Source organism: Trachurus japonicus, chromosome 2 (genome assembly GCF_045865225.1).
Source record: "Trachurus japonicus isolate A0001 chromosome 2, Traja_1.0".
NCBI lineage: Eukaryota > Metazoa > Chordata > Actinopteri > Carangiformes > Carangidae > Trachurus > Trachurus japonicus.
In genome coordinates this window covers 4,558,718-4,581,043 of record NC_140908.1, presented here as the reverse complement: position 1 = coordinate 4,581,043, position 22,326 = coordinate 4,558,718, and the positions used below count along the sequence as shown (strand labels likewise).

The 22,326-nt window shown below is 45.5% G+C and overlaps 1 protein-coding gene across 7 annotated transcripts in view; it reads right to left on the bottom strand.

Moving 5' to 3' along the window:
* Positions 1 to 22,326, bottom strand: part of LOC146990645 (nck-associated protein 5-like) — a 120,639-nt gene that overhangs the window by 45,071 nt on the left and 53,242 nt on the right. For 3 of the 7 annotated variants that reach the window (XM_085796561.1, XM_085796569.1, XM_085796586.1), the window contains 2 exons: positions 13,783 to 13,846; positions 2,279 to 2,412 (listed from right to left, as the gene is read on the bottom strand). In XM_085796561.1, the coding sequence (XP_085652687.1) occupies positions 2,279 to 2,412; positions 13,783 to 13,846 (198 nt within the window). Of the gene's footprint in view, positions 1 to 2,278; positions 2,413 to 13,725; positions 13,847 to 15,276; positions 15,417 to 22,326 lie in introns of those variants that run through there. The other 4 variants (XM_085796551.1, XM_085796604.1, XM_085796578.1 and 1 more) reach the window with 3 other exon arrangements.

Sequence of the window (22,326 nt, the reverse complement as noted above, 5' to 3'; positions counted from 1 at the left end):
GAGGCCGATGCTCGTCGTCAGGGAGCGCGCACGCATGTGAAGCTGCGCGCATGCGACCTGTAAGCCAATAACCGGAAAACAGCAGACGCATGCGGGGCAAAGGTCCAGGGGAAGACACTTGTCGGTAGCCTGGTGACCGAGTTATCTTGTTGTTTTTTTTCTTTCACTGGCTTGTAAGTCGCTAATTAAAGTGACCACACTGATGTCCCATCTGCCACCGGGGCACGGCGCCACTGATTATTGGCTGCCATGGAAGAATGTTAATCCACTGGAGGGCCAGGTACGAGTAAACACACTCCACACACACACACACACACACACACACACACACACACACATATACACATACACATTGGCAGCTTGCACAGAGGGCTGGCCCCGGTGCGACTCGCTCATTCACATTCAGATAAGCGCTCAGCAATGCTTACACAAAGATTAAGACTTTGACAGTGAGTCTGAAATCCCGTTAGCGTGTTTGTGTGGAGGTGGAGGTGGAGGTGGTGGAGGGGGTGGGAGAGAGAGATATCTGCGCGGCTTGTGGAGGAAGAGGAGAGAAAAAAAGCGGCTGAACCTCGGCGTTCCCACCGGAGAGCCGCGGAGCCGCTGCGCAGGAAATTACAGCAATCCAGTATGATGACAATGAGCGCTGCGGAGGAACCCGTCTGGCACCCAATGAGAACCATCCATCTGCGCGACCTCTGCCACGGCGACAAATTCATCTGTCTCTGTAGGGACCTATGCAGGACCCAATCAGGGATAAGCTTTATATATTTCCCTCCTAATAGAATTGCAGCACTTTCTCTTGCTCTGGCTGCAAGACATCCTGACTCTCATATGGCTCCTTTACTAATTCACCTCTACATCTGCCCCCCCCCCTTTAAGGGGCTCACTCCGAGAAGGAGGCTGCTGTATCTCCCCGCATAGCTTCACATTTTCCTGGCAATGTATGTGGAGAACATAAAAAGGTCAAACCGGGTGATGTTATGTCTGATCCTGCACTCAAACACAAGGCATGGTGGAATATAGAATTGATTCAGACAGGTTTATGCAGGATTTGGTGATTTATGCACCTGAGACTGCACAGAAAGTTATGCTATACCTCTCTATACACTATAATATTCAATGCCATGTCTGTATGAGAGATATTAACATTCAAAACAAATGAAAATGGACTAAAAATGCGACAAAGTGAGACTAAAGGACCCTTGAGCAAGGTGCTTAACTCCTGCTAAGCTGCATCCAGCAGTTCTAAGGTGTAAACTGCCCAAATGCGGGTGTTGCTTTTCTAAAATCGATGTGAGACAGTCGAACATAAGTGAGAAACTCCGTCGAGCTTAATTCAGAGGCAACAATGGAACATTTTAAATATGTGATAAATCTTTGGAATGGCTCTTAAATATTTTATTCTTCCCCTGGCGGCGACTCTGCCCTCATCTGCACTATAACACTGGGACCATTAAAAACGTACAGGATTTTCTCCACCAACTTAATGAGAAGATAAGCAGGCAATGTGAAATCCTCTTTTTTTTTTTTTGCATAAGAAAAGTACTGAATGCCTATCGCCTAATTACAGCATCAACTCAGCTCCGACTCTTGATTTGCCGTCACACCTCAGCGGCTGTGAGTTGGAGGACGAGTTTCGCGAAAATGGATGTTAAGTTATGACAAGAGCCTTGTTTCAACGGTATAACTGCACTTCTTCCGCATGCAGCTGAGGGAACCTATCACCCTCATCTGTCTGCTGATGACAAGGTCAAGCGGCCGAGAGAAATAACGCACAGGTAAAAAAAAACGGCGAGGCAAGAGAAATGAAGAAATAGAAGAAGCAGTGGGGACGTGATATCGATTTTGCAGGGGGTTTTTGTGCTGATTGCAGGAAATTGCTCAGAAAAATCAATGACTTTCACTAAGATGTGTAGCAGCTGGAACAACCTGTTTGATTTAGCCACAATTTATTATTCCAAGTTTGTTCCAAGTTGTTTTAATTAAATCCACTTCTGATCTTGATTTTTCATTCTAGCAGGCCTTTGGATGTCCAATGCTGTGAAGTTTACTCACATCTTTCATATTAGTGTCTCAAAACTATTTCTTTGTGAAATATTAGTATTTTCAACTTGTCTTATATATGAATTCACATTTCTTCAGTAAAATATATGAAATGATGTAATCGCACTTAGGTTTCCGTCAAAATCTTAACTGTACACAAACAGATGGGCTGATCAAACCTGGCAACCGCATTGAATTTAGGAAGAAAATGATAATATCCAATGTCTTTTACCTGGAGAATTGTTGCTGCAGTGAAACCATCTGCGCCCGTCCCAGCTCGGACTCCTCCGTCACTTCCCGGAGACGCTTCTCGCTCTCCAGTCGCAGGCGTCGCTCTTCCTCTAGCTCGTGGATCAGCTTTTCTCGCTGCGGACACAAAAAAAACGAGAATGATGATCTCTCTCGGGCTTGCGGCTTTGACGGCTCAAAAGATCAACCTCATCATCCCTAAGTCATATGCCATATTTATGCTCCTTGAGACCGTGACAGCTGTCATGATGTCATGTTGCTGCTGACCCTGACCTCTGACCCTGACCTTGAGAATGAAAACAGAATATTTCAACTTTAAGATCATAAAACCATCGGCAATAAAAGCTGCACAAAGAACTTCTGTCTAATAACTTAAAACCAATCAAAAGCTGGACATTTTTTTAATGCTGTTGGGGTGTTGCGATGACATTTAAGCTTCCAGACCGGCATGACTTCCTCTAGTTTGTTGTTTCTTTCTTTCTTTCTTAATGAAGCTCCCCTTCCTTCTGCTGCTGTGGCACAAAGTTCACACTAAATGTCAAACAGGCCTGGTGTCCGACGCCTCCGTCTTCCTCTGCGCTCTTGTTTTTTTTGTTTCATTGGGGTTCAGTGCTGTGCCGCCACATTGAGTTTGAATATTTATGGAATCAGGGTCCTTTCACGCTTACTGCTGGAAACATGCAGGATACTCAAATTGTCACAAATGGCAGCGGAGCTATGAATATCTTGTTTACCACCACAGCAGCCATCCCTTCTCTCCTCCCTACATACAAACTGTTCCCTTGCATGTTTTATTTATTTTTACTGTGCTGTTGCTTGGTAACTTTGCAGAAAGATAATTTTAAAAGTTGTTTTTTTTGTGTGTGTGACTAGATGTGACCTCACTCGACTCAACTGTTGATAGATTTAGATTTTTTTATTTTTTTTTATTTAGGAGCCAAAGCTCATCAGTGAGACACAGGTGGTACAACTGAAGAGGGTCACGCCAAGCGATGGTCGCCTTTCATTCCTTTCCACATCCTTCATTTTAATTCCGTCCGCAGCAAAGTATTCTGGGTGTTTCCTCTGAAGATTTGTTTGCAAATGGTAGTTAACCCCTTCTTCTTCACGGGGGAACTTTCAAAGTCTGTGCTGCGTAAGGTCTCGGCAGATCACACGGTCATTTTTATCTGTCCCTTTCCACCAGAGACAATTCAAAAATGAAAGCTCCTCTTTCAGTTTTTAATTGGATTCTTCTCTTTTCTGATGGCCTCAGCCATCTGCTCCCAAAAGAGAGAACCATCATCGCCTAAAAACCCGACTTCAAAGGCCCCGGCCTCGTGCTAGCACACTCTCCGCTTGGAGGGGGTGAAATTTTGGCACTGCCGAGTGAGTTTTCGCAGCGACGAAGTTGTGGAGAAGCTTTGAGGAACCGCTACCGGCAAGACTGAGGGTTTCAGCTGACGGAGCTGAACTAGCGAGGATCATTCTATTAGTTTTGCAAGTCTCTCCACAAAGCCTGGCGTCACCCCTCGCTGACAATTTATGACGAAGCAATTGGCTGAGTTTTCTTAGCTGAAAAGTTTTTAAGTGATCGACCAGCTGTCGCAAATCTTGTCAGGAGTGTCAGCTAAAAATATAAAGATTGTTAAATAACTGCAAAGTGGGTTCCAGGCCAAAAAAAGACTAACTGGACTGTCATTGGGACAAAGAATGGGGGGGAAAAAAGTTTCCACTGCTGCAAAGCAAGGTGCAGCTTTTGCTGAATAAGAGATTTGAATGTGAGGTGCACTTTATCTTATTTGTTTGGCCCAATAAAGAGCAGACGTTGGCTGCAGACGTTTATGTTATTACGGCTGTAATGGTGTCTGCAAAGAAGACGAGTCATTCTCTGGCTGTAAATTCAGAGGGGGATTATCCTGTTAGTCCTCGAGTTAAAGATGATACATCATCATCAGCCTTGATGTCTGCAGAGGCTTTGGAGAGAAGTCTGTGGTGCCTGTTCAGCAGACAATGCAGAATGACTCTCTTTTTTTCTCACTCCAGAGCTAAACTCTCTCCGGTGTGTGGCTGCAGACACGCCGAGGTGTTATGGGGACATCTTGTGGTGTAAAAGCATAAGAAAAATACTGACTGGGCAAAAAAAAAAAAAAATCTTTCCCTTTGTTTGGTGCATTGACAAAACATCCTCGATATGTTTGTCTTTCCACTGAGTGTGTCATTACCATCTGCGGCTCTGATTTAACACTATGACATTATACCAAACAAGGAGGAAAAATGTCAAAACAACTGGGAAAGCGCGCCTGTAAATCACGTAAGATTTTCCAAAATTGTTATTTTTACCGTGACCATACTGTCTCGAGTGCAACCAATAAACAACCATATTTCACTATATTGTCACTTGGCAGGAATTCTGTCGCAAAAGCAGATTTTAAGTGGGTGAATCAGCCGGGAGAGAGAGAATATTAAACCCAAGTCACCATTAAAACCAGTTCTGGTCCTCTCAGTGGCCATAAATCCATGGCTACTATGCGGAGCGGCTCTTTACACAACAGGGAGGCTCCCCCCTGTCAGGAGTAATGGCCACTGTAAATCCAGTTATACAGAAGCATAAAGTAGTACACCCCCCTGCCAAGAGCTGGACCTATATATCTGGACAGAAACCAACAACTCTCTGGCTCCTTCTCACCCTCTTTCTTTTGAGGAAAATGGGTCAAGAGATGCAAAAACACGAAATGGAAAGCTTGGATTTCTTCATCCGTACATCATGTTGTAAGCCCAATATTTACTTACATGGCAAAGTGCAAGGAAACATTTTTTTCTCTCCTTAAGTAACGCGGATAGAAGCGATTTTAACGACGCAAGTGTGGCGTAAAGGCCGCTAATTACAAATTCAACCTCCAAGTGTCTTATTAGTTTAGCTGAATTTCACCTCAATGCAAACAAGCACAAAGGCCTTTTCTTTGGCTGCACCACGTGTAATAATATGCACGGTATTGTTCAGCGAGTTGGCCTTGATTCTCACAGAAGTGCAGTAGCTTTAGTCTTGATTTTTTTTTTTTGTTGCCCACATGGCCTAACTAACGCCCCAGGCATAAACCACCGACCACTATGTGTCTGCTGACAGAGTCTTGCCAACAACCTCAATAACAACACAGGATTTATAGTCTGTGTTCTAGTAAAAGGGCCTCTATTGCTTTTGTTCAATATATAATTTCAGCAATTTAACAAGGCCCGAGGCCATTAAATCAAACATTACCATATCTTTATGTGGCCAGAAATCCCGAGCAATACATTACGGTTTTTCTGGGTTGAAATGTTTATTGTCTGCAGCAACTTCATGGCTTTTTTTTTCTGCAGTAAAGAGTATGCTAATTGAAAGCATATTCTTTAATAAGCCTTAGCTACAAAGGCAACACCAAGGCCTTTCAGAATGGCTTCTTAGGACACCTCAAAGTCAACACTGAGATGGCATGGGATGAAAACACGCTTGGCAACTTTGTGTGAGAACATTTACTTTAGTTAATCCGACGACTCAGGAGATAATCCTCTCGCTTGACTGCCTGTCATGGCCCCTGGATGAATGAGGCGCACTACCGCCGTCCCCCTGTGGAGGGCAACGTTTTCCTGGGATAAAAACTGCGGCGGTGGCAGCAGCTCCAACAAAGCCCGGCTCTATCAAACAATAACAACGGCTGGGGGAGAAAAAAAAAAGCAATATCAAATGGAATGAGCCAAGTAATCTATAAAATGGCCCTGGCAGGATTTTATACCGGCCCGCAGAGCCATATATCTGAAACAAACCCAGATTGGGTGTTTCAGGATTAAATTTGACCTCTGTCACAGACGAGGCCGGTTTCATTTCCTGGTTGATAAAAACTGTATCCATCTGGATATGGCAGAATTTATCACCATCAACATGTATAGCTTTAGATTGAATGGGCCGAGATATGCTATTGATTTCAATACTCTAAATGAACAATGAAGGATAAAAACAAACAGCAAACACTTCATCTATGTGTTGCTGTGTGTTGTGTGTTTGCAGCATACATTACATTAGTTTCTCCTGCAGCTTATAGTGCTTCATCCTTGTTTCTGCCATAGAGACTCATATGTCTTAAATTGTATTAGAAGCAGTGGAGCCCAGAATGAAGCCTGGCTCTGTAATTGGACAGCATTAGATGGTAATGGTATTCATCCGAGCTGAATTACTAGAAGGCCCCGAACCCCCCTGATACCCTCCAAGATCCGCAGAGGACTCTAAATTAATTAGAGACCTCTGCCTCTCCTTGTTGTGCCTGCAATTCTGTCTGCCATAAAAGAAAAGCTGCAGTTGCAATGTTATCAGGTTAAGTGCATGTGAGCGAGTGGCGGCGACTGCGTCTGTGCTTCTGTAGGATGTCCATCTGCGACTGTATATGCCTGTGCATTAATGTAGAGTTTGGGGGTACAGTTCAGGGGGCTCAATAATCTCTTCATTACACAGAACCCCCCCCACACACACACACATACACACACACACAGTTGGAGCTCTTTGCCTAATCAAAGGGCCGGGAGCGGATCTCTGGCTGGCTGCTAAAGCAAACATCAGGGACACAATACACCATGCAGGTTCTTCATTCATAAATAAAACATGCAACTAGGGGCTGTTTGTGTGTATGTGGCGCAAGTGTGTGCGTGCGCGCGTGTGTGTGCTCATCAGCAAGACTGGAGTCAAATGAAAGTGTAACATGAAGACGGTTGGCCTGCCTGGCTGCCACAGAGAGTAAAAACGTGTTTGAAAGGTCAGGTGGGCAGCACTAAAAACTAATCATTACATATGTCATTAAGATGAACGCCTTCAAAATAAAAGTCTTTATGTTGCAGAGATTAAAAATAAAGAGGAAAAAAAGGCCTTTAAATTAAATATCACTCAGTGTTCAGTGGTTTAATTATGGCGTCTGACAAAGATCTCAAAGCATAATTAAAAAGACGGGGAAGTGTGTGTGTGTGTGTGTTTCTGTTTCAAAGCAGCATATGTTTTCTGAGATGACTTGTTATAGAAATACGGTCGAGTCTAAACACTGTTTTATTCACTCAAAATCTGCGTCCCGTGTCCCCCAGGGCTCCATCAATTCAATTATCATGGAGAGCCACTACATTAGAGTGTAGCTGCACTTCTCCCTTACACAGCCGCCGGCACTATAGCAAATAATACACACACACCCCAGGAATATGCTAAATCATATGAGTGGCCCATTTATCATTGCCAAGGGAGCCCACACCCACCCCCCCCACCCCACCCACGCACTCCCCGAGTCATTCAGTCACACACTCTGGAGAGAGGGTGAAAGGGACGGTGTGGAGATGCGATTTGAGCCTGGCTGTCAGCGCCCGTCACCCCCGGTGAATGTGCTTGAGCGCTGGGGGAGACCCCATCTTGCCCGACCCCCCCACCCACCCCCCCTGTCCGCGGCTGATAAGGCCAATCTGCGGAGACAGCACCTGAGTCCCCGAACCTCCACGCTGTCACACGTTCTCCAAACAGCTGTCAGAAACACTCTATGAAGGTCCCTCAGCGCTGGTGGAGCTATACCGTGAGGACTGAGCCCCTTTTTCCTTTTTCCCTCCTTGTCTTTTAGAGCTGGACGCCCCTGGAACGACTCCTTTATCTGCTGGAAGCACGCTGCAAAAAGAAGATGTCTATCTGAAAGGTGTGTTTAGCATGGTAGTTTAAATATCAATAAATCACTGTCAAAGTTTGGATACCTCACACTAATTACCACACACTGGATTTTGCCCAGGAAGAACACAACTCAGAGGTTCTTGTGTTAAACGGATAGTTCAACATTTTGGCAAATCCGCCTATTGGCATTACCTTTAATTGTCAGTGCATGTTGTTCACAAGAGGACAACTTGTCCACCAGAGCGTTTTGGAGTTGTTGGATTGTGTATTTGATGAGTTTTGAGGGAAAGGCGAAAGTACCGTTCGCCTCCAGCTCGCATCTCTGCCCCGCTGATCTCAAAACAGCATGCACCGACAATTAAAGGTAATGAACCTACCCCTAGGGATTATGGCAATAGGAATTTGCCAAAATGTTGAACTATCCCTTTAAACATACAACTCCCAGTCTATACAACAGCTCAGTTGTTTACTTTAAATAATGTAGGCGACATGACTTCTAACTTGTTTTCCCTGTGTAAATGACTTATTTGTCTCTTGTTACATCAAGTCTGAGTCAAAAATACATTTGTATCAAGATGTTTGTTTTCTCTTTTCGGTAAAAAAAGGTTTTGCAATCTAATCCAATCTCGAGGATTTGATTAAACACCCTGTCGTAACTAAACCCCGCGGAAATATTTCACATTTCCAGAAGCTCAAGATTAACTGCTGTTTCGCTGTGACCTCAAATTGTTAGATACAAATCAAATCAAATCCGTATTTAGCACGATGTAAGTTTCCTCTCTAACAGCTGAAGCAATCTGCCTTTTAAATACTGTGCAGCCCCGGCGGCCTTTCATTCTTCTCATAACAGCACCTGAGATATTTTTGCTCTACAAGGCCATTCACAACCTCAGACTGTGACCACTTACAACATAAACAGCACAGGAGCCTGAAATAGCAGGTTTCCTCTCAGAAAGTGAATCAGCAACAAGGTGATAGGAGCTCAGTGAAACCACCTCGACCCCACCGGCTCTAATATTTCATCCGTCGTGAGGACAAAGACTGAACCAGTAGCTGCCGAACGCTCGGTTACAGATCTGCAGACTGTAGCGGCAGAATAATCTGTTTTCGTGGACAGAAATAGCTGATTCTTATTATGGCTCCAGGGGTTATTTTCTCATTCTGTGCCATCCGCTTCCCACTTTATATTCACAGATGCGGCGGCTCTCTTCTTATCTTCACTTCATTTTCTACATGAAATGCTCGGGAGACATCTGATTTTTAAATGAGTAAGCAACACTGTTAAGTGAAGTTCAAGCAAAAGACAATTCTCTTATCATGAGGACATCCGACGTTGTAATCAGCCCCAACATCCAGGGAAATAAGTGTGTGAATCTACTGTACGAGTAGTGCGGCTTGTATCTGTTTAAGCTCAGATATCACAGTGTGTCCACGAAAACCCAAAGAAAAATAAAGCCTGTTTCTGTCAAAGCCAGATCGTTTATTTTCACATGTTGTTTAGACAGCCGTTTCCAGTGGTCATAATCTTACCTAACAGTTTTAAATGCCTTTTTAATGGAGAGCCCGGCCCCCCCTCAAAGCGCTGCGTTTACAAGGCTGCATATAGACTCCTGTTTTCTCTGTTTTGGGCCCTGACAGGAAACCCAGCATCCTGCCCCTGACGGACTTAGATTGCACTTTTCGGAGTGGCATCAAAAGGGAGAGAGCGGGCCCTGCCCTGCGCCACGCCTCTGGGTTTGGGGTGTGAGGAATTCCAGAGGAAAAAGAAAAACCTACAGCAGCGACGGCGAGGGGGCTGTGAATGAGCGGTTTTGACTCCTCGCAGACAGACAGACAGGGCAAGGCTTGTTGGAGGAGAAACCGGGAGGCCCTCCGCAGAATAAACCCTGACCTGTGCTCTATCAAACACCTCGCGGGAAATCCACTGTTTTTCTTGTAAGAGTTTGAAAAGATCACGCTCGGCCAAGAGCACCATGTCCCGAGCCCTAATATAAAGTTTAAGATACAAACACTGGGGCAGATCTGGTGGCTGTTGGACCGCATCGCTTCGGAATAATAACAAATTGCGTCTTGTGTGGCCATATTTGTGGTGAAATCCTTTGCAGATGCTGGTTCCCTGGGCCTAACCACTGATTGCCCTGCAAATTATTTAAAAGGTTTCGTGCGATTCTCCCAAATGATCCATAACAAAAGAGTGTTGTACTTTCTGCGCTGCCAGTAGCCACCGTGTTTCGCAACAGGAGACCCAATTAAAAATGCACACTCCTCAGTAAAACCGTGTTGTTAATGCTGTCTCATTTACAGCTGCAGGAGTGCACAAGCCAGACCTGAGGCTTTTATACAATCGCGGGGCACTGTGTGCAACTGCAATCATAAAGATGCCTTTCGCATTCTTCTCCTACACACCAGCGGTGCAGGATGACGTTCCCCCCGCGGAGCAAACGCAGGAACGCAACGGATGGCGCTTGCTGCTTTCTCCTCTGTTCCTCTGATCGCGTTACACACAGGACACTAATGGATGTAGAGAGGGAAGACCGAGGCAGGAGAACAGAGGCTGCTAAAGAGAGGCATCAGATACAGAGCAGCTTCAAAAAAGTCTGCGCTTGTTTTAATCTGTCTCTCTGGGTTAGTCCCTTGGCAGGCGATAGGATAGGGCTGCTGGGGGGAGAGAGCGAGTGGGCATGGAAGTGGGCGTCGAGGGGGTGGGGGTGGGGGGGGCTGAGAGCTGGTGAGCGGTTTCCCCACTTCGCACCGCCAGCAGTTTGACGATTATCTCCTTGATGCAGCAGTCTCTTTTTCATTTCCATTGAAGAACCGTGCCCGAGCTCCGAAGCCTCCCAGGAATGCCAGAGAGAGAGTGCGAGGGGACTCCGACGGGGATAATCCCAATTTCAAATGGAGCTTAGTGATACCCCCCCCACTCCACCCCTCCTCCTCCCTTTCTTCCTCCACCACCAACCCCCTTTCGCCCTCCTCCTGTCTGGCACAGATAACTCATCCCTCTCTCGTTCAACCTCGTGCATGCGCAGACGGACGTTCGCACACCCCTCAGAAGTCATAATTAGCATGTCATCCACTCGCGTGAGTCCGAGGGCTGGCTGGCTGGCGAGTGATGTGTTCTCCTCAGGTGCTGCTGAGGTCAGAGGATGCGGAGGCTGGTGGTGTCAGAGGAGGAGGTGTTGACAACGCGGAGGTGTGGACACATACACTGGAGTGAGAGTGGAGCGGGATCTCCTCCATGTGCAACACGTGTTGTCTGAGTTTCATTCAGCAACCACAGAATGTGATAAAAGATGATGTTTAACTATTAAACTTCCCTCTGTCCTTTTATTGATCATGGAAACTAGTGTGAAAATTACATAGAAGACAGAAGAGGCATAATATTGTTGAGACTGCATGTATTTTTCTCAAGAAATTTCAGGTTGCTCATAAAATATTTTATAAAAAATATAGTTTATTACCTGTAGACATCTTATCTTAAAGGGATATTTCAACATTTTGGCAAATTAGCCCACTGCCATAATCCCTATAGTCATAGCAGTAGGTTTGTTACCTTTAATTGTCGGTGCAAGCTATTTTTAGAAAGGCGGAGCAGAGCCGCGAGCTGCTCAGAGCTGCGCTACGGAGGCTCATGGGATTTCTTGGTTTCCCTCATAAAACTCATCAAATACACAATCCAACAACGCTCTGGTGGACAAGTTGTGACCTGCTCATTCACCACCCTAAAGGAACGAACCTACTCCTAAAACTATAGGGATTATGGCAATGGGCCAATTTGCCTGTTGAACTATCCCTTTAATAATGTTCTTGTACTTCTTTGCACCAAAACAAAAGGAAGAGTTCTCATTATCTAAACATTATTATGCTATTATTCTATTGGTCTGGCCCAATTGGGATCAAATGTATGTGGCCCCCTGAACTAAAAATAATTCTCGTGGGCACTCATAAGCTACAATGGAAGGGCGTTTCCTCATTGTAAAGTAGGTTACACTCTACTCTCCACTACTATATGAGGTCTGTCTGCAGGTCTTGTGACCTCTGTGCGACCTCCCAGAGAAGACAGATGAAGCACAGTGAAGAGCAGCGTGACTCGCGCAGTCAATCACCGGAATAAACCTGTAGTTTCGATTTGTCTCGGCGGGGCGAAGTGACGCGACTTGTTTCCATGAATGGGTTATCTGGCAGCGTAAACATGTGACTTCATGTTTACAACCCTTTGTTTACTTGCAGGAAGTGAAGGCATCGGTTTAGGCATCGCTGCCCTATGAGAGACGGAGCCGCGCACATGACTCCAGTCACGCAGAGATACCGAGTGTTCACCCGCGGCTGCGTGCATTCCACTCATCTAATGTAGCCTGTATCTGTCCACGGTGGAAATCAATATGGAGCCCTCTTGTTTCACCTATAAATGCATGACTGGGGTGACAGTAGGGAGGGGTCACATGGAGGTCGGGGGAAAGTGGGGAAGCGTACACACATGACACTTTCCTTAAGGTTTTTTAGATATGTGGATGTTAACAAATCACACAACCTCAGACAATAACAAGATTTGGAATTGTGAACAAACATATACATATATTTGTCTATTAATATGCTGCCAATGCACTTTATTTCTCCTCAGGGTTTACTTTTATATCTCTCATGTTTTTTAATTTGTTTTTCACATATTTGGGTTCACTATTTATTTGGGATTATAACTATAACTATCACTTTATGACTATGAAATGCTGTGAATGCTCCAACAATATCAACAATTACAACAAATTACAGTAAACTACAGTATTGAATTGAAGTGATGGACATCAGCCGACTATACATTCACACTGATCACCCATGACTGCTTTCTTTATTTAGGAGGAATATAAATTTGTCTTTGTAGTTCTAATCATTTTCCACGGCTTCACAGACCAGTCGTCACGTGTTTTAATGTTATGACAAAAGAGACTATTCACATTGTAGAGTAGCTTCTGTTGTAAAATAAATCCAGGCGTGGTGAAGTGCCTTAGAGCGACGCGCTGACTCCCTGCCCAGCTCCAGGGGCGCTGTTCTCTACCTGACCCTGAGCCGCGACCTCCTTCGACTGTGGAGAGAAAACAAGCGTTCCTCCTTCAGGGATCAATAGACGTTCACACGCAGCAGTGTGAAAATCTGGGAGTGTACGGGCCCTTGTGTGCTGTTGCTTTAGGCCCGCTGCCATAAAGACAATCAGAGGCATCACCGGGGTGCAGCCCAAACAGCTGGGCCTGTGGTTAGAGCCTCCGCTCCGAGGCTGCAATCAGCTGAGCCGAGCTCCATCACATGCTTCAACTTTTCACTTTCTGACCTCCCTTCCACAAACACGCTCGTGCTGCATTCACACGTTTGCAAAGGAAAGATATGAATTCGTGTCGACGTACTGTACAAACGCAGATTCTGTTCCCTCCTTTCACAAAAGACGTGAAAGCGCAATGTCAGCCGCTTCCAGGAACTCCAAGTGTAATACAGTGTGACAGCTGCCACGCAACTGCAGCGCGGTAATGTTACACAACCTGAGCATGAATGTGAATACCTGTTGTTTGCACTGAACACTTGGATCCTGTGTCTTTCCTTCCTCTCTTACTTTAGCAGAGTTAGTTTTGTCGGGTTTTGTAACACGTGGCTGAAAAAAATACCTGCATCTGCACGCACTTCTCCTTTAAGATCAACTGATGAAGTGTTGAAACACCAAAGATTGACTTTGGCCCGACGTGACAGCTTGGCAGAAAATGAGGGTGTGTGTGTATACTGTGTGTGTGAAGTGAGCATACTGTGGCTGTTTTGGCTTTGTGCAGATTACAGGGGAGAGCAGCTCCACTGTACTTTACCATTGTTCCCTCGCTCTTGCTCCGTGCGACTTCCCTCTGCAGGCGAGCCACAGCCAGCTTTTCCCTAAACAAAAGAGGAGAGAGAGAAAATAAGAGTGAGTCCACATGTGATCGTTCATCATTCAGCGAGTGACAGTCAGGCTGATGACAATATCTTTCAACCAGAAATGTTTTTTCCCAGAAAAGTCTCTTGTTAAGCAGAAACAGCCTCTGGAAGCAGCCGTCAATCAAATCAAGAGACTCTCCTATCATATTCCTTTGGAGATAACTAATCAATAACTGATCTGACATTTAATTAAAGTGGATATCAACTCAGTGGAGGGGGGACTGTCACTTCTCTCATTCATCTTTCTTCTGCCTAACAGCAGAAACCACAGAGGCCTGATCAGCAGATAAACCACACACACACACACACACACACACACACACACACACACACACACACAGTGAAGACGGGGTCTTTCCGCCGACCGCACAAAACAGAGAGCTTGCAGTTCTGTCCAGACCAAAAATAGCTCAGAGGAAACAAAAAGCAGGGCATCCTCGCGCCAGACCTTACATTGCAGACACACACTCATCACACACTCACACATGAACACACACACACACACGTGAACTAGGCTAAACAAAGAAATTGACTGTGCGCGTCCAATCCGTTTCCCACGTGAGGGCATTCCAGACTTTAATGGGATAAATCTTGGCACACTAGCACGGATAATAAAGAACCCGGTTTTATTGCCCCTGCTGAGGTATCACAACAACTGAAGCACGGGACGACACAGGGAGACACACACACACACACACACACACACACATACACACACACTGTTTGCCATTCTCCAGGTGTTTTTATCGACACTACAGGAAAAACAACAACTGTTCTGAGGAGGGGGCAACGCAACATGTGTTTGGATCCTCCTCATCTGCTGCTGTGAGACCAAAAGTCATTAATCCAACTGTTAAATAAAGCATTCAAAAAGATGTTAATACAGTGTCCATGCAGTGTGTTGACACGGGGGGGCACAGGAGCTGCCAGCTGTCCCACAATTATCCCTCTCGCACATAGGCAGGTATGCAAATGAGGCCATTAATTAAGCTAATGAATACATTAATTAGCAAATATTTAAGATGGGACAAGATGGACTTGATTGTCCCGAGGGAAATCATTCAGCTTCCAACAAAGGACAGAAAAAAAACTGAAACAAAAACAACAAAATAAAAGTCTCAAAGCTGGTTCGCCAAAATAAAATCAGGCCATCTAGCGAGAAGGAAGTTGTTGGATGTGTCATGCCGCCTCATATGGGACTATGAGACCTAATAAAGAAGCGTGTGGAGCAGCAGACAGCCACAAGTAATCACAATCACCTGCACATTTTTCACATTTCTTCACTCAAACCTCCCCCCGCCCGCCGCCTCAGCCCCCAAAATAACTCATGACTAACATGGTCCTGGTCGGCTTTGACAACAAGACATCATTGTTTCTGAGCGGCTTACCTGTCGGGAAAAGCCCCCGATGATTAAGCCACAGCTGGGGACGCGCGGCTGATGGATGAATCCCCTGTCTGGGCCCAGACTGAGTCGGGCATACCGAGCTACAGACGCACGCCGGTGCTGCTGGGAGACATTCTCACCGCCACCGCCGCCGCTGCTGCTGTGTTTTCCCCCTCTCTAATGGGACCAGACTGAATTAGGCAGAGCCTGGCACGCAGATTGTGAAACGCATGGTTGTGACAAATCTGGGAGGAAGTCGAGCAAAGTGTGGAGGCTGTGAGACAAGGGGGGTGTGTCTGGGCGTGTGTGCTTATTATTAGTGCGTGTGTGTGTGTGTTTGTATTAGCGCATTTGGAGCTTGTGTGAGAAGTGTGTGTGGTGGTTTCCTTCATAAACCGAGGTGTGTGGGTGCATGCATTCATTAAAGTGAAGGTGTTGTGAGTTTCATGTGTGCAAAAATGCACAAATCTGCGTGTGTGAAAAAGTGTAGTGTGTGACAGCTTGCTCCACACCTGAGCCTGACTAACACACTCATGTCCCGGTTACACAATGTCTCTCTTCCTATTACCACATACTGTGCACTTACACATTACGCTACCTTGAGAGGAAAAAAAGAAACACACACACACACACACACAGGTCTCTGGAAGTTCTCAGTGCAGATATTGTTTTGTTAAAAGGACCGGCCTGGCATTCCTCCAGTCTGTGTTATGGCTGAGCGTCATCCCTGTAAGGGGTTAAGTTTCAGGCCACTTATGCACAGGCATGTTCCAGGAGCAACCGAGCATGAGCCAACTGCACCCCCAGAAAAAATCATCTCCAAATATAGAGCAATTTGACATTCTGTGTTAAACATAATTATAGTAATTGGCACAAGCAGTAGTCAAAACAGTATTCCGCTGCAAAACGCTCGCTGGCGACGTTTTGCGTCCAATTGATGGTGGCGTGTAATTGAATTATATTTGAGCAGCATCCAAGCAGCACATGAAAGCAATCTACGATCCCGCTATATTTGGTGAGCGTTCGCTCTGACGTGGAGTTTTTATCATTTGCATTTCAAGTTTACAAACCGTCACCATCTGTGTAAACCGGCCTATCAAAATAGTCCGATTGAGTGGTGGCGCTGCTATGTCACGAGAGTCGTGATGTCATGGTGTTTGGTGGGTCTCGTGCGCTAATTGTGATGTTTTCATTTTGAGTTAAAAACACACGTGTTTCCTGTAAAAGTCTCCCAACAGGGTCAGAGCCCGGAACGCCTCGATTTAAAGGATAATTATTACTCGTTGGGTTTTATTTTTGCAGCTATGGCCGTTGTTACGAATGGTTATGAAAACACTAACAATGGTTTACAGGCGGAGAAACACAAGAGGCCAGTTTGTAGCCAGATTATCTCAACCATGTTAGAAGAGAGAGTCAAAAAAGTCATAACTATGGCAAACAGGATGGGTCAAAGTTTAGGTTTGACTAATCCAGGGTTTGTTTATAACCTGTCAGAGGCTCAGTGGCTGTGTTGTGTCTCCTGCTTCCCTCACTGTCAATATAAAACTGCAATAAATCAGTATCCTCCTTTAAAAGAGCTTCCGTAAAATTCTGGAAGATTAAGCATGTTAGCGGTGTGTGTGTTTGTACTCAAGTGCTCATATGCTGTGCACACTCTGTGTATTTCACACTCGACTGTGACTAAACAGGAATTATTCCAGGCTTGAGTCCGTGCCTTTGTCCTGTACATCCGAGCATGTGATGAAAGCCCAAGCTGACAGTCCACCGTGTATACATTCCTCCTTCTCCTCTGCTGTTTTTCCTCTCCTCTTTCAGACCCATTATGAAGCTTGGCTGGGTAAACGCCGGCAGCCAATCGCGAGCGGTGTCGACGTGGACCTCCAGCGGTTTTCCGCTGACCTGGAATCACCTGAGAGCACCGGAGGCCTCAGCTGTGGAGGGAATCCCGCCGAGCTCTCAGCTGAAACGCCACCTTTTTTTTCCTCTTTTCTGCTCCCTTGTTCCTGTGCATCAGGAGTTAACGCAGCGAGCGGAAGATGTTCAGAGACCTTGGTAAAAAAAAAACGGGAGGGAAATAGATGCATTGTTGTTGTCACGTGTGAAGCGCAGGATTATGTGCTGCTATTTGGGCCGAGCAAATTCTGCGAACTCTTCCATAAGCCGTTACATAACCACAGACATGGCATCGTTTTTTAAGATGAATGTCACAAATGGTAATCAAAATGTACAGTGGCATGCAAAGGCTTGGGCACTCTTGTGCAACATTTTAGGCAGTATCAGTGGATTATTTTTGTGAAACAAAGCAGCATCTTGAGCTGTCAGATAACTTTGACCAAGATATTTACTATTTCTATTTCTATTATGGATTAATGGACATTATACAAATGTAAATATGCCAGATTATATGGCTAGTTTTCATCAGGCAGGTTGTTGTTATAGTGAAAAAGACACATGAGAAATACATAAAAGAACCATAGAAGACCAATACAAGGATTGACACTACATGGGACAGAGGGGGGGCTTTATACTAGGTACGGGTGCAGGGTGACCAAACCTTTGCTGCAAGCCCTTTTCCTTTCTGTCATTTTGAAAATATAAAAGATGAATGTATATACTGTATATATATAAATAGTTTAAAAGGAATGTGTCATCTGTAACTTTATGCCTTTTGGAGATCATTTCATCTTCCACTTGCTTTACATGAACAGACATTTAGACCAGGGTCGCCCAAACTTTTGTAAACCACTGTAGAAGCCACCCACAGACCTCATATAAGAAAAGATGAAAAGCTGCTCTCACTCTGCCTTTAAAGCAGCACCTGCTTGCAATGCACAGACATTTCTATTGATTGTCTCGGTCTAAACTGTTTGCTGTTTGCACACACACACACACACACACACACTTTCCACATGTCAAAGATGCTTCCCCTCCTTGATGCATGTGATAGCAGCAGCGTTCAAAGCTCTCCATCCCTTCCTGGGAGATGAAACAGATAGCAGGGGCACAGCGGGAGCGAGGCAGCCAGCCTTGTTGATCAACATTCAGACACTGTGTAAACCCTCCGACGACGACACTGACGACGCCGGGGCTGTTTGCTTCAGAGCGCCGCGGCGTGCAAAGACACGATCTGTCAGGGCTGAGGGAGGATCAGTCACGGCGAGAGGGCATTCGCCAAAACCTGAGCTGACATGTCGGACACCGTGCGCTTTGAACTGCATTGTGGGAGGCAGACTGGTTAGCTGTGTTTTCACCACTGTTATCACAGCTCCTCCATACAGGTGGTGTAATCCATTGTACATTGTTTGCAGTTAAGCGCATAATGAAAGAGAAAAAAAAAAGTGCTGTCTCTTGCATTTGGGTTTCCTATTTCCTTTACTGCGCACCGTCTTATTATCAAGTGCGGTTAATCTCCCCTCTCTATGGAAAGATGTTAACAGATTAAACACCACGTAATTCCTCTGCTTCCCTGCAGCACTTTGTCATAGTGACATAAACACACACATCAGGCTGTATAAAAGATGCATTCATATGTGCCGACTTTCAAATATTGTCACTGGAGCTTACAGCGAGCTAAACATTTCAATCGTTTCAGAGCAAACACTTGTCCTGAGAGTGGCTGGGAGCGATGCATAAATGTTTGGATGAGAGCATGCAGAGCTGCCATGCATTTATGTATTAGTGTCTGCACTCCCGCTGCGTTAAGAGCCCTGATACGCACGCAATCCCCGTGGCCCACATAGGGCATCCTGTCCACAGTCGACTCTGGCAGCGTTTTTCGGGCCCTCGGCTCCGGACTGGTCATTCCCATCCTTAATCCTCCTCTACGGCTCTGTTATGTAACCTTTTTGCACCGATCCAAAATTTCACCCAAGCCTCCAGCGCTGGACAATGCGCTTACCGAGGCGTTTGATAAGTTATAACATCCAGCCCGGTCTGACAGGAAAACTGAGTTACAACTGCCAGGAGGCTTAAAGTGGAGATGGGAGGAAAAATGGCTTTGTCATTCTGTGTCTGAAAAACTGTACTGGTTTATATTTTTAGAAATCGCAGCTTGCATAACTCCAATTTCTCACATTCTTGGGTGATTTCATCAGATGAAGATAAACATCAAATGCTGAGATCTTGCTGAAGCTTCACCCCTCAGTGTAAACATCCTCATCTGTTTGGAAGCATCTGAGGGGCGGGGCTCGCGCATCTGTGACCGCTCAATTGGTCCCAGCGCATTAGGCAGGTCCAATCAATCACCGAAGAAAAAAAAAAAAGCCAAACGCCAAAAACTTGCGCCAAAGGTCTGACCTCGCGCCCCGGTTCCCCCCTACAGCTGGTTCCTGACCTCCTCCCGTCTGAAAACCAGGAGCCACATGTCGGCACCTCGCACACCCAGCCAGCCAGCCAGCCAGCCGGCAGGGCACAATGAGACTTACCTCACCACGGCAGACCATCAATTATTGACGAGGTGAAATGTGATGAGGTTCTGCTGCGAGCACACAAAGAACTACACGCCTTTTGGTTTCACCATGCGGCCTCGCAAACCAGCGTGTTTGCTTCTTCCTCACACATCCAAGAGACCGAACGTACTGGATGTCGCTGTGAAAAGGATGAAATAAGTTTTCCACGCATCATCGTCATCTAAACTTCTCCCCCCCTGTTCGTACTTTGCTGATGTTAACATATAGAGTTGTGTATTGGACTTTGTTTGGACACGTGTGTGAGTAATGCAGTCAAACGGGTTGAGACGATCGTGATTAGCGAGATTTATCCAAAGTCAACAACATGCTGAGTGCTCTGAGCTGTTTCTGCTTTCCCTCTGTGATAACATCTCACCAGCCGTCTCAGCACTGGACGGCTTAATTGCACCAGTGTGACATGAAAAGCAACTTTTTATGTTTTTTTTTTTTTTTAAAAAGAGGTGACTGACATTATCTCAGAGCAGCTGACTGATGGCCGCTGTCACCAGACTGTGTGAAAATGATTTGTCTTCGCACACGTCAACGGCTTCGGTGAATCATCGGCCGGATTAAAGGGAGGGCAAAGGTTTGGAGACACACCTATTCGCAGGGCCGAGGTGAGATCAAAATGCATTTCGGTGCATCTCTTATAAAAAATAAAAAAAACTTCTGAAGCAGCGAAAAAATCAGACGCGAGGAGGAATCCTTCCGAGACTCCTCCTGAGCTCGGAGGAATGTGCTCGCCAAGCGTGGATTACCCCTGCCTGACTGTCTGTCTCCCTAAATGTTTTCTTATTCTGCAGAGCTAGGGCCTGACCTCAATTGTTTCCAAGCCACAGACGCATTCCTGCTCAGACGAAACGAAACATTGCGGATGAGCAGATGTGCTTTAAAAATGGTTGCAGCACCCGTCTTGTCTGTCTGTCTGTCTGTCTGTCTGTCTGTCTGTCTGTCGGGAGGGTTTACTCACCAGAAGGAGGACGGAGCTAGACGAGAACACACAAGGGGCAACCCGTAAACACATGGATGAACACACATGTACAAACACTCTTGGCGAAGAGACGCGGAGACATGCACACACACACACACACACACTCAGTGTAGTTCTGAATCTTTCATGTCTGAAAACATAAAAGCGAGATGATTCCACGCTGTCGCTGGACCTGAACCACCACAGACACCAACAAGAAGAAGAAAAAGATGTTGACGCAATGCAAAACAGCTTTTGCATCCCCACAAAACAATGCGCCAGACACAGCATGTTTTGAAATCACGCTTATCATAAAAGTCGATCACAACCACACACTCACACAACAAGTGATAAAACTGAGTGTGTACATAAGCTTTTCCAGTTGGGTTGTCTAGCCTGTTGTCGCTGAAACAAAGTCTGTTTGTCAGATCTCTGCAGAGAGGGTTCAGGCCAGGGTTTGTTTGAAGTTCATTAATTTCACAAGACATGTTGTGTGATCCTGTCTGAGGGCAGAAGTGTTCATACCTGCTCTGAAGGGAAGCGCTTGAAAGCAGCGAGAAAAGCCGTCCCTCATAGAGAGGCGGGGGGGGGGTGATTAATCATCTTAATGAGGATAAAAAACGCTCTCCTCGAAAGCATTTGTGGTTTTCTGCACAGTTATAACTGTAGACAAACCTGTAAAAATGGCTGAGGGCTTCCAAAGGACAAAACCTGCATCGTTTCTCAGAGCTGAACTGAGAGATCTATCCAAAGAAATAAGAAAAAAAAAACACTTCACATAATAAAATCAAGGTGCTAAAAATGTCCTATTGTGAATCTGAGAAGCTGATTCAGCAGCTTTAACATGCACAGTGGTGTGCAGACTAGGGATCGATTAACGTAGCCGTTAATATCGGCCGATATTCTGCTTTTTTTTTCACTATCAGAACCTGAATTCACCACTCTTGGCTGTGAAACAATGTCCTGCTTACTTAACCAAGATCTGTGCTGGAGTTTGTGTTATTCTACAAAAATTGAAGGTCTTTTACTGCAATCACAGATTTTTCTAATGTACAAAAACCAAACTGTATACTCACTGTATTCAGTCTAATCCCAGGTGTGTTATTCAGAATTTCTAAATATAGTTTCTCAGTTTCCTTGATTACTAATAATTGGTCTCGGTATCGGCCCTAAAAACCCATATCGGTGGATCGCTAGTGCAGACTCCCACATGCCATGTGTGTGTCACATGTTTGATGCATTGTTCTGCGCCTCACACCTGGCCCGGGCTGAAGTAATTGAGGAGCAGGGGACTCACATTTACTACTGTACTGTAACACTAGAAGCTTCTGCTGACTCATGGAGACTACAGGCTATTTTACAGTGGGCTGTCAACACATCGTTTTCAGAGAGGCGGGCAAACGGGAGCCCTTTACAGAGGCAGACAAATGGCCGCTTCGCATACAATAGAGACAAAGGTACGGTAAACAAGCGCACTCAAGCCAAGGGTCTGTATCTGTGTGTGTGTGACATGTGTGTGTCTGTGTGTGTGTGTGTTGCCGGGCAGCTGTTACATTAGCCCCCTTTTGTGATGAGCGTGTCTATTCTGCAGATGTCACATGTTGGGTTTGTTGCATCACGTTTGGATCCAGCTCA